Source organism: Abramis brama, assembly GCF_963993115.1.
Source record: "Abramis brama genome assembly, chromosome: 13".
Lineage (NCBI taxonomy): Eukaryota > Metazoa > Chordata > Actinopteri > Cypriniformes > Leuciscidae > Abramis > Abramis brama.
Window position 1 is genome coordinate 4,481,295 of NC_139975.1, and position 11,466 is coordinate 4,492,760.

Consider the following 11,466-nt stretch of genomic DNA (forward strand, 5'->3'; position numbering starts at 1 on the left):
CTCCCTTTGCAGAAAATGGACAAGAACAGAGATGGAGTCGTCACTCTTGATGAGTTTATTCTCTCCTGTCAAGAGGTACCTGTTCACAATAGCATACAAAATTAGCATGCATAGAATAACCGAATGACTAGTCCATTTGCAAAAAATGTGCAGTATACAAGCAGAGCACAGTGCATTGAATACTGTGTCCCACAATGCAAAGCACTCCTTCCAACTGTTGTTTTTAACATCTTTTTCTCTTCACTCGTTATTAGATCAGACTATTGAAAGTGAAGACATTTTAAATGTCTTTAAAAAAAGGAAAATTTACATTTATTGCTAAGATTATCATTGGACGCCACTCGCTGAATTAAACATAACTATGAAATTGTGTAGCATTTCTTTAGTTGCATACTATATATTTCTTTAAAAAGAATCCAGAATATGCTGTGCTGTAAGCAGGACACAGGTATTCCTTTCCAATCATAGCTTGTCACTCTCTCTCTCTTGAATGTAAGCAGGGTCCTCTAGTGTCAGAGAGTGAGTACTGACGCACTGATTAAACAGCAGTTCAATTCTATAGTAAAGTAGCAACAAAAATAATAATAATCCTCTACATGTTGTGAGTAACAACAAATAACAGACTCTTCCTTTTGCCTATTTGGGACATTATTCCATGTCGCTTCGTCATGAATCATTTATTTTTATGTTGCTTTGTCAATTATTTCATTTCAGTCCAGGCCACTGAAAGTCATGCAAATAAATGTATCTATTTTTATATTTATTTATTTAATTAACATTTTTATATATTTGTATTATTCCCTTATTTATTTATTTATTTTATTTCCTTTTTTTCCTTTTTTTCTTCTTTTTTGATTTTTTTATAATATTATTATTATTATTATCTTAAATATTTTTTTGTATTAGTTAATTAATTTACTTGCATACAATAAATATATCTTATTTAAAAAATATATAAATGTTAAAAGAAGTATTAATAAAATAAAAATTATAAATAAATAGTCCATTCGTACCATCCAGCCCTATTTAAATTTATAAAATCTTTTTTTCAATACTTTTGTTGAACAGGCCACTCCTGACTAAGTGTTGAAGATGCTCTTTTATGTGCTTTATGTTAGAGATGTTTTCACCAGACATTCACATTTTTTATCTTTCCAAAAATAATTCTTAGTTTTACATTTTTTTTATTATTTTGCTACTTTGCATTGGTTACATCACAGCTCCACCAGTCGTTTTATGGCGTCACACTTCATCAAAAACACACTGAACTCTGATTGGCTGTTTTACATGTCAGTCAGAGCGCTGCTTCTTGTCTGATTGGCTGTTTGTTCGTTTCACTAGATTACACAGACTTTCTCTTCTTTTGCCTTTTGCAGTTTGTCTGTGTTCCTTCCTCTCTGTCTCTTCCTCGTATTTCTTTAGCCGTCTCTCATGAAATTGTTTTCTTTCTCTTTCTTCTGTTCATATTTTGTCTCTTCAGGATGAAAACATCATGCGATCATTGCAGCTCTTTGAGAATGTGATATAGAGCCAGAGGAAGAGGAGGATGAAGGGCGGAAAAAGGGAAATTAGTCAGAGAAAGAAACCAATGAACTCTTGAATCTGACCAGTTTTCTGTTAAAAAAACAAAACAAAAGAGAAATAACTTTTACCCCATCAACATGGTAATTCTGGAGGTTTGACAGATGTCAGACAACGGCTCGATGCTTCACGTGCCGGAAAAGTCCTTTTTTTTAAACCCCGATGTTTGACCTCGTTCTGTTGCAGATGTGAGAATTATATGTCTATAACCAAAAAAAAAGGAAGTAGTTAAAAGAGCATGTGAGTAATTGTGTCAAAGCCGTGTTCACAAAGGCCCAGCGGGTTTCCAAGAGGTCCTGTAAAACCCATTTTGATTTGAAAATATGTCACTGATGTTCGATGCATCCGAGCTTTTTTAACCAGTCGTCCTTGGTGGATTTTGGGGTATGTAACATCTGATACACTCCACCTGTGATATGATATTTCTCCAAAAGATGTGCTGAATCGTGTCCGTCATTTAGGTAGACATGTTCTAATCCAGTAGTATAACCAGTGTCTCAGTGGTTTTCTTATGAAGCGACCAGTCTTTAACTGGCGTTCTGCAGAAGTTCTCAGTCTGTGACATTAACGGCAGTGTTTTTGACAGTTTTTGTGCATCGTGTCATCCCGTGTCTGATCATCACCGCTTGATCTGATGTGTGTTCATGTCCATCATTTCTGATAGTCTCATCACTCGCACCCGTCTCTGTTGGCTTAGCTCCGCCTACTCGAAGATCTGCTTTCTGATTGGTCTGTTTGTCCGTCAGAATCATTGTGGGTGAATCTCATGACATCATGTCATCAGGTCACATTTCACCCCAGTATCCTCATTAATGAAATACAGTGATTTATTTAAATATGCAAATATTTGATTTTTGGGGTGAAATATGACTAATTGGCTTTGTGCAGATGGCAATGAAGATTTTGATTGACAGGTGTCGTAGCAAACTTTAGCAGTCACTATATTTGTGTGTGTGTGTTTCACTTCTATTTATATAGAAAAACTATTTTTTTTTAAATTTACTGCGTGAAAGCTGTGAATTGTCAAAACTTAGTACTGTTTTATACAGCCATAATGCCACCGTACTGTGAAGAGAGAGCAAGAAAATAATAATAATAATGAAATAAAATTAATATAACTGTGTTTGATTAGTCCTGACAAGCATGATGTTTAAACTCTACATGAACAGCATTCAACATCCATTTTACTTTGTAATCTAACTGATGTATATCTGAGCGAAACTGAATATTAAAAACATGTAGGGAGGACAAAGCTAACTTTATTCTAGAGCTGCTGTAAAGCCAAAACAATCTGTTACTTTAATTTCCTATTATCACTGTAAAACTGCTTTGAAACTATATATATATTGTTAACAGCGCTATATAAATGAAGATGACTTGACCCGATTTAAAGCAGGCATTATATACACAGTACCGGTCAAAAGTTTGGAAATATTACTATTTTTAATGTTTTTAAAAGAAGTCTCTTATGCTAATCAAGCCTGCATTTATTTGATCGAAGAAAACTATTGTTAAATATTATTACAATTTAAAAAAATGGTTTTCTATTTTAATATACTTTAAAATATAATTTATTCCTGTGATCAAAGCTGAATTTTCAGCATCATTACTCCAGTCTTCAGTGTCACATGATCCTTCAGAAATCACTCTTAATATGATGATTTATTATCAATGTTGGAAACTTCTCAATATTTGTATTTTTTTTTAACCTGTGATACCCTTTTCTGGATTCATTGATGAATAAAAAGTTAAAAATAGCAACATTTATTCAAAAAAGAAATCTTTTCTAACAATATAAATCTTTACTATCACTTTTTTATCAATTTAACACATTCTTGCTGAATAGAATAATTAATTTCTTTCAAAAGAAAAAGCAAGAAAAAGAAATGACTGAATCTCCAAACTTTGGAACAGTAGTGTATAGTTACACAAGATTTCTATTTTAAATAAATGCTGTATATATATATAATATTTATATATAAATGCATAAGATATATATATATATATATATAAAGAGAAAGTAAATATGGTCAATTGAGATTTCATGTTGAGTTTAAAGTTGCTGAAAAGCTCTTAAAAATGTGAACAAATCCGCTTGTGCCAGGAAACAAAGTGTAGAAAGTTAAACCTGTGTTTATCACGGTCACAAGCATTCCTGGCAGACTCTCGGATAACCTTAGTAATGCTTTTTTTATTATCATTTCTGATCATCTCGTTGATCATATGATGTGTTTTTGAACAATCACTGTGCCGGTACAGCGCGATGAGTTTAAAATATACAGTATGATATTTGATTTATTACACTCATTGTATATTTTATACTCTGCAAAGTGGGATTAGAAGCGGCAGTGTCTATATAAAGCCGTATAGAGCCGGTTATTTTCCCATGAGACGGGTGACAGAGAGACAGACAGACGCTCAATCAGACAGACAGATTGAGGAGACGGGAAGCTTAAATATCCTCTTGTTGAAATGATGTATAAACTGTTTAACAATAAAATTTTCGATGCATAATGCTGATTGTTCAGTGTTATATTTACACACCATTGCTTTTCCGGGTCGAAACACGTCATCAACAACGACTAACATTATGCCGGCAATGCATCGTCACCATAATAGCACAGAATAATTACAGTACAGTACAATATTTTGTAGACTTTCTCACAGACATCATTTGAACAGTTCATATATTTACAGAGCTGTGATTCAGGATGATTGCCAGTTAGTTTCTGGGAATGTTTCTTCACCTTTTTCCCTCCCCAACGCAGGATCTTCGTGGGAAAGCGTTTGGTCGGTGTCCGTAACAAACACACAGATATCATTAGTTCACTTTCCCACACAATGAGCTCAGATGGTTTGAGATTTACAAACGCTCCTCGCTTATAAAATAGCCGGTCAGAAAGCCTGATTACTTTTCAGATGCAGTGTTTCATCATGTTTCCCTTCTCAGTGTGCAGGACCGTGAGGGATCACGGAGGGATTTTAAGCCAGTGTTGTGGTTTTCCCAGCTCTCTCTTGGGCCCAGGGCTGCAGGTTCTGGAGGGCGTAGAGGGAGGAGTTATGGACACACAGAGGATCCGACGACACTGATTCGCTCATGGACTTCTGGAGGGCGTCGGCCTGAAGCTGAAGCAGCATCCGATTGGCTTGCTGACGTCCCGCCTCTCTTTCCTCAGCTGTTTGCCTTCTAGACATTTTGAAGATGCAAAATATATATAAATCCAAATCATTAAAACAATTGATACAATTCTATATGAATTGAATGGGTCAGTGTCAGAACATCTCAAATGTAATTTTTTTTTTTCCTCCAGTAAAATCAATGTAATATAATTTTGTTCAATAATATTTTTGGTAACACATGTAGTAATTACTATAAATTATGCATAATAACATGCAACTAAACCAAACCCTAACCCTATAGTAAGTACATGTAGTTAATTATTATTGCTCAGTACTTAAATGTATAACTAGGACACCTTAAAATAAAGTGTAAACATATATATATATATATATATTATATATATATAGAGGGACTTTTAGGGTACTAAGTAATATTTATGCAATATTTATGGTCCTTTTTTATTATTAACTCCTTCATTGCTATGCGCTTTTCTCTCCTCTGCAACCAATTGGTTAAGATTAGGGTTTGGTTGAGGGTTAGATTCATGTAATTATGCATATTTTACTGTTATTAAGTGTTACCATAAAGTGCTAACGGCATTTCTATTTAACTTCCGAATCAAGTCCATGATTTGTTTTATTGTTCACATGGCACGTGCCACAAAAGTGACCGAGGAGCACAAAAAAAACCGCTGAATTTCCCTTTAATATTTCAATGAATTATTCTTAATGATGGCTATGTTTAATCATAATCGAATACTAATACAAATAATTGAAATTTAAACTAAATTAAATGAAAAAGGTGTAACATCTTAATTCTAAATGTTTGTACATGGTGGACTTCTACATTTCCCAGCAAGGATCCAACAACTAAAACAATGTCTCACCTCCACTTGGTCCTGCGGTTCTGGAACCAGGTCTTGACCTGCGCGTCCGTCATCTTCAGGCTCTTGGCGAGGCACGCGCGCTCCGCGGACGCCAGGTACTTCTGCCTGTGGAAGCGCTTCTCCAGCTCGCAGATCTGCACGCGCGAGAACGACGTGCGCGGCTTTTTCCGTTTCGGGGGAGTTCGGTTCTGATACGGGTGACCGATCCGCCGGGTCACGGTGAACGGAAGGAGAGCTGCGGGAAAAGTGTCATTTATTTATCATGTTATTTTCCTTTAGATTCTGCTAAAAACAAACTCTGATCATGCAATTATTATTGTAGGTGATTATTAAAACCAATGCTCTCTGAAATTATCTGGTTGACTCTGTAGACTATTTGTTCGTTATACATACGAAGCCTATAGTTAACGAAACAATATTGAGAAAGATGATTTGTGTGCACCTTTGATGATAAATTTCCCTCTCAAAACAGCGGTTTGTACACATGCACGAGCACCACAATATGGTCCCGATCATGGAGATCATCACGTGCATTGACTAATAATTTTGTAAAAATAAATTGAAACGTGGAATCCCTGAAACTCATTACGTATGTTTGAAACAAAACACCTGTTTATCATTTTCAAGGTTATTAAAAATGATTAAATCAATAGTTTATAAACACAAAATGGTGCAGCTATTTCTGAAGTGCGTATTGTTTACTTCATGTGTATTAATTGGCTCAAAACATCGTGCATCTCAAAAGTGCACTGTTGCACCTATATATATATATATATATATATTATTATTATTATTATTATTATTTATATTATTCGGGTCCAGAAACAACGTTTTCCTTCAAATAGCCTTTATCCCCGTTGTGCTCTGATATCAAACTTAGTTCAGCTTAATGTTTTTAAGTGTGTATTTAACCTTAAATATTTTAACTATAACTGCTTTCGTTTATTAACTTAATTGAAGAAATGTTGACAGCCTAAATACACGTTTGGGCCTAATCAATTAACATTCTGGAGTAACAATAAACATATTACAGCAATCAATCAAACCAATTTTTGCGTTATGAATTTTAATTTTTTTTATTGCTTTTTATTTTTTTTGCATGTGTGCGTTTAAGAAAATAAATGAATCTGCATTTTATAGCATGCAAATAATTGTATGAGTATTTATTTTAATTATCGTTTTAATTGAAATTTGATTTATTGTGTGGCCTACCAGTTGATATAATTATTAAAAATTACAAAAACAGTGTGGTTATTATTGCAATCAAGGTGATATATTTTTCAGGGTGATTTATATTGAAAAGCTTCTTGTAATTTTGGAGGGAAAAGCTTTTTTCCTGAAATATTTTCCTGAAACCAACTGCGCAGGTCCAGCAGCCAGAGAGATCAGTGAAGCGTGTGGATCAATCCCAGCATCCTCAGACTCAGAGATGTGCGTCTTTTACCTGGCAGTCTGTCTTTAGGGAACCTGCGGTTATTGTCCATCCAGGGGAAACACAGCGCCGGTGCCGCGCTCAACATCGCCGGCGGCACCGCGGCAGCCAGAGGTCTGTGTGCCGGGACCCGAATCACTCCACTGGGCACCAGAGAGCCGCTCACCCCGTACACCCGCCCGCAGTCCTCCAGAGAGCCCGGGACTCCGGAGAGAGAGACGGGTATGGAGACATGAGGCGCAACGCTCGCCCTGGTTGGGCTTCCCAAGCGGCTGTTATCCACAGTGTTTCCACGGCTGCTCTCCGGGTCCAGAGAGCCCAGAATCTGATCGATCCCGAATCGGATGGGTTCCTGGTTAGCTTTGGATGGCGGCTTTGGCTCGTTGAGCTCCGCGCGCTCCATAATTCCCAGTTGCGCAGCAGATTGTGGCGGATTAAAACGAACGAAATCACGTTAGGTGCGGCGAAAATAATTTTAATTTAGTTTTAGTCTTGTCCATGGTCTCCGATGACGGTCCTCGTTTCTCTAATTCCTCGTTTGAACTCTGACAGGTCTCGCCACCGATGCGCCGCGCGTCAAACTGTCGAGTTTCCGCTCCGCCGCGCGTGCCAAACTCTTCAGCTCAAGTTTTCATTGGTCGACTGGACCGAGCCGTCATTATCTCTGTCTATTGGTTGACATTTAGGAACGCGAAAAAAAAAAGTGAACTAGAGCCTCATTATGCTATTCAATAATGTCATCACACCAATTTCTGAAATGCGCATTTATTGAGGCTGAAAGATGTTGCTGCTAATTTATTTACAGAGGTCTCTCATTATGTGGAATTGCATTAGGACATTTTTACGCACAAACTTTGAATTTACTTTGCAGTGATGCAATCAAAATGAATCAACTAGGTTTGTATTTGCAGAAGGAAATAACAGTGCTTGCAAAGAATAGCTTAAGGTTAATGTTAAATTCAGGTTTCATTTTGCAGTTTAAAAAAAAAAATCTAAACATTCGTTTGAGGATTCTCAAATCAACCAATCTTATATTCTGTTAATAAAAACATTGCAACTGATTGCAATCTCTTGTCCTGTCAGTTAAAAGTGAGTGTTTTTCTACAGAAGGGATAAACGTGAAGGATTCATTGCGTTATCGATCGATCGCTCGGCGGAAATCGGAGAATGTCTCTGTTAAACACGAGCTCGGAGTTCGTCATCACTGAACACAGTCCCGCTGCTCGGATGCAGCATTGATTTGTGCCATGCGTTGATTAATGCTCGAACCCCACGTGCAGCCAAATGCTCTCAGTTGCGCGTAATTTCATTCAAGTAAAACTATCCCGCAACATTTCGCAACAGACCAATTCGATTTTATTACCTAAATGTCACCCAAACAATATCCATCAAATATGAGAAGTTCTGTGCCGGACCGGCGCGCGCACTGGCTGCGCTCTGCTGTTTGTGTGTGTGTGCGTGAGCGCGCAAATCCTTTTAAATTGATGGCCAGATTCGTGGAAATGGAGTGTTTGCCGTGGGCAGGCTGTGGGCAGGACACGCGCAATGAAAGAGCCGTGAAGATTGAGTCAGTAATGCAGTTTAGAAGCAGGTGAAATGGACATAATCGGCCCCGGAACCCTCTGCACTGGCTCTTTAACCACCGAGAACAAATTACTAAGACTTACTTTCTTTTTTATTGGTGATTTTTTTTCTAAATACAGTGTGAATGTTGTTTGCTCGGTAATTATTTTAATGCATTGATGAATGCATGGATGGATATATTTGTATTTCGGAGGAGATTTATAATTTAAAAAACGCAATCCAATTTAGATGTCATAAATGGTGCACTCTCTTTTAAATTGACATCCGCTTATGCTTGTATTGTGTTCATAAAGGTTATGTGAACTTCTGTTGCATTTGACACCTGCTATATAGGCCCAAATTCACTTCAGTCGCTTTAGGCACGTGCAAATAATAGATTTAAAGTTTAGCATCAAGTTTATTTGTTCTGTAAAATCAGCCGTATCATTAATAACCCCACAAAATCAACAAGTATGGAATTTGTGACCTGAGGTGCAGCAGCAGCAAAATATGAATGGGCGTAATTCGCGTAATTGTGTCAGTTTTCAGTGAAATGGACACGGTGTCTAAAAATGTGACACCGCCACTGAGCTTTTGACGGCTGTTAGTTTATCGTTGACACATGAATGATTTTTTAAAAACCACCCCATGAATGTATTCAGACATTTCTGGCAGAAACGCTTGACTCCCCTTAACGTGCTTCTGGCGCGTTTCCGTGCCATATGTGCACGCGGCGACAAATTTGGCCTGTTTACTTTTAGACGCGTGATAATAACATATAATTATGTGACATTTGCTTCTCCTTCAGTTTCCTTTTTGTCAAACATTTATTGAGCAATTATTCGCTATGTATCTGTGGCCATGCACCCACATATAATTGTTTTTGGTGACTGTAATTCGGACCATCTAATGGGCCTCTCTCTCTCTCTCTCTCTCTCTCTCTCTCTCTCTCTCTCTCTCTCTCTCTCTCTCTCTCGATTGATTGAGGAAGGATACTGTTTTTCTAATTGCTCCAACAATGTAATTAACTCCCTCTCATAGTATATGTCGTTTTTATTATAATAGATAACATTTACTTGTTGTTTTACTATTAATACTGTTCTTAATCTGTGCTGATCTATTTATGAAATTTTTTTAAATTGCCAAAAATGTGAAATTAGCCTATGTCCAAATACAAAAATTATATTAGCCTATATCAGTCAACAACAGTCAAAGGCAAATAAGGATGTATGGGGTGATAAAAAATGTGAAATCTTAAATATAATTTAAAACACGTGCATGTTTTTATATTTTTATTCATGTTAGATTCATCAATTTCTGAAAAACGTTTCTTTTTTGTTTGTCACGCAACATTGACTTTGATTCAGAGGACAGTGGGTTTTCTGATATGAATACTTTTTTGTAAACCAATATTGGGTAAAAAACAAAACAAAAAAACAATAAGCAATACTGCTCATTTTAAGAAAAATTTAAATAATAAATTTTTGAGACCTTTTCTTTCTTTTTTGTATATAGTCGGACACCTAGACATTTACCTAGACAGATATCATGATGCCAATATCAAAATGTCATTTTACGATTTGCATTTTATGTATTTTTGTATAACTGGACATTTGATCTGCTTTTAATTCTGCCCTCAACTTAACTTTCAGATTTTCATTGCCGATATTTTTCACAATTTGTGTGCATATAAAAGTTTAGTAATATCGTTGCGTTTTGTTTTCCTCTCTTCAAATAAAGCCCCATCCTTTCGCTAGAATGATTGAAGGTCAGATCCATCATTGGGCTCGACACATTAAATGCTTTATTCTCCGGAGAAACCGAGACGTATAAAACAGAAATATAAGGGAATAAAAGCCAACGATTTGTCTTTAAAATTACCCCGTATTTGCATAATAGGGGATCCGGGTGTCGCGCCCGCGGGCGTCGTTTTTATTGCGCGTCTCCGGCGCGTTATCAATTTCCCAACTTCAGCACAGAGCGAGACCTGTCACGCGCGCGCATCTGAAGAACACAGAGAAACAGAGATATAAAGCAGCAAAGTAGAATTAAGTGATATAAGGGTCGTATGTGCTTTTCAATAATAAATAAGAGACTTTGAGAGAAGCAGTGGTGCAGGAATATGAATTGACGCCGGTAAGTAATAGAGCATTTAAAAACACCTACTATGTTTTTATTATGATCTGTGCTGAAGCACCGCAGACAGACTGAGGCAATATGAACATCACACGAGTTTAAAGGCCACACTGGAAAAACTCCAAAGGAGAGAAAATCCTCACATCAGCCCTGAAGCCAAATTGACACCGCGAATGACATTTGGCCCGTTAATAATTCCCATCCTCTGTCACCCCATTAAATATTAAATAAAGCCTATTAAATGTAAAGTAATAGCCCGTGAATTCGCTGGTGTTGTTGAACATCTGTTTCCTCTCACACTGAGACTAAAGCATCGATTAGAAGTCACATTCAATGCTGTGATATGATGCAGTGGTGCAACATTAGCTAAGTTAACGAGGAGGGACTTTAAAAGCCCTGGTTTGAGTTAAGCACGTGCTCTCACAGTTTCAGGACACTTACAACTGTCAGTTCTTTACAAGTTCACACACATCATGTTGCAATGATTATTGGCAATTTCAACACTATTTTGCTGTGCATCTTTCTTTAAAGGTACGCTATGTAACTTTTTTTTGTTCAAAATTAACTCATTTTAAATACATCACCAATACTTCTTCTAAAATGTGTTTTTGTCTTTACCCTGAAAGTTTGTAACTCACCCCTGCGTGTCTCATATCCGTAAACAGAGAAAAGTTCCATATGGTGACAAATCAGGTCCTCCTCAAAATCGGGTCTGTGTGAGGACCCCGTCAAATTACTCAAAAAAAG

At 36.8% G+C, this 11,466-nt stretch overlaps 2 protein-coding genes across 7 annotated transcripts in view; one reads left to right on the forward strand and one right to left on the reverse strand.

The window, feature by feature from the left end:
- Window positions 1-4,095, forward strand: part of kcnip1a (Kv channel interacting protein 1 a) — a 101,326-nt gene extending 97,231 nt beyond the window's left edge. For all 6 annotated transcript variants that reach the window (XM_084133508.1, XM_084133507.1, XM_084133510.1 and 3 more), the window contains 2 exons: window positions 13-75; window positions 1,481-4,095. In XM_084133508.1, coding sequence (XP_083989634.1) covers window positions 13-75; window positions 1,481-1,528 — 111 coding nt within the window. In that variant the 3' untranslated portion in view covers window positions 1,529-4,095. The remainder of the gene's footprint in view (window positions 1-12; window positions 76-1,480) is intronic.
- Window positions 4,096-4,242: 147 nt separating this feature from the next.
- tlx3a (T cell leukemia homeobox 3a) lies at window positions 4,243-7,614 on the reverse strand. Its single transcript, XM_084133505.1, has 3 exons — window positions 7,033-7,614; window positions 5,589-5,823; window positions 4,243-4,768 (listed from the first exon to the last, which is right to left on the reverse strand). Exons 1-3 carry the CDS (start codon window positions 7,421-7,423, stop codon window positions 4,564-4,566), a joined length of 831 nt encoding a protein of 276 aa, XP_083989631.1. The 5' UTR covers window positions 7,424-7,614; the 3' UTR covers window positions 4,243-4,563.
- Between the last annotated feature and the right edge of the window lie 3,852 nt (window positions 7,615-11,466).

What these genes read in the sequence shown, in the direction of transcription:
- tlx3a (XM_084133505.1), bottom strand. Translation starts at nt 7,423, where the DNA reads ATGGAGCGCGCGGAGCTCAACGAGCCAAAGCCGCCATCCAAAGCTAAC. An exon ending in CCCTAAAGACAGACTGCCAG is followed by an intron (nt 5,824 to 7,032) that starts GTAAAAGACGCA and finishes CTTTTCCCGCAG; the next exon opens with CTCTCCTTCCGTTCACCGTG. An exon ending in AACCGCAGGACCAAGTGGAG is followed by an intron (nt 4,769 to 5,588) that starts GTGAGACATTGT and finishes CAAAATGTCTAG; the next exon opens with AAGGCAAACAGCTGAGGAAA.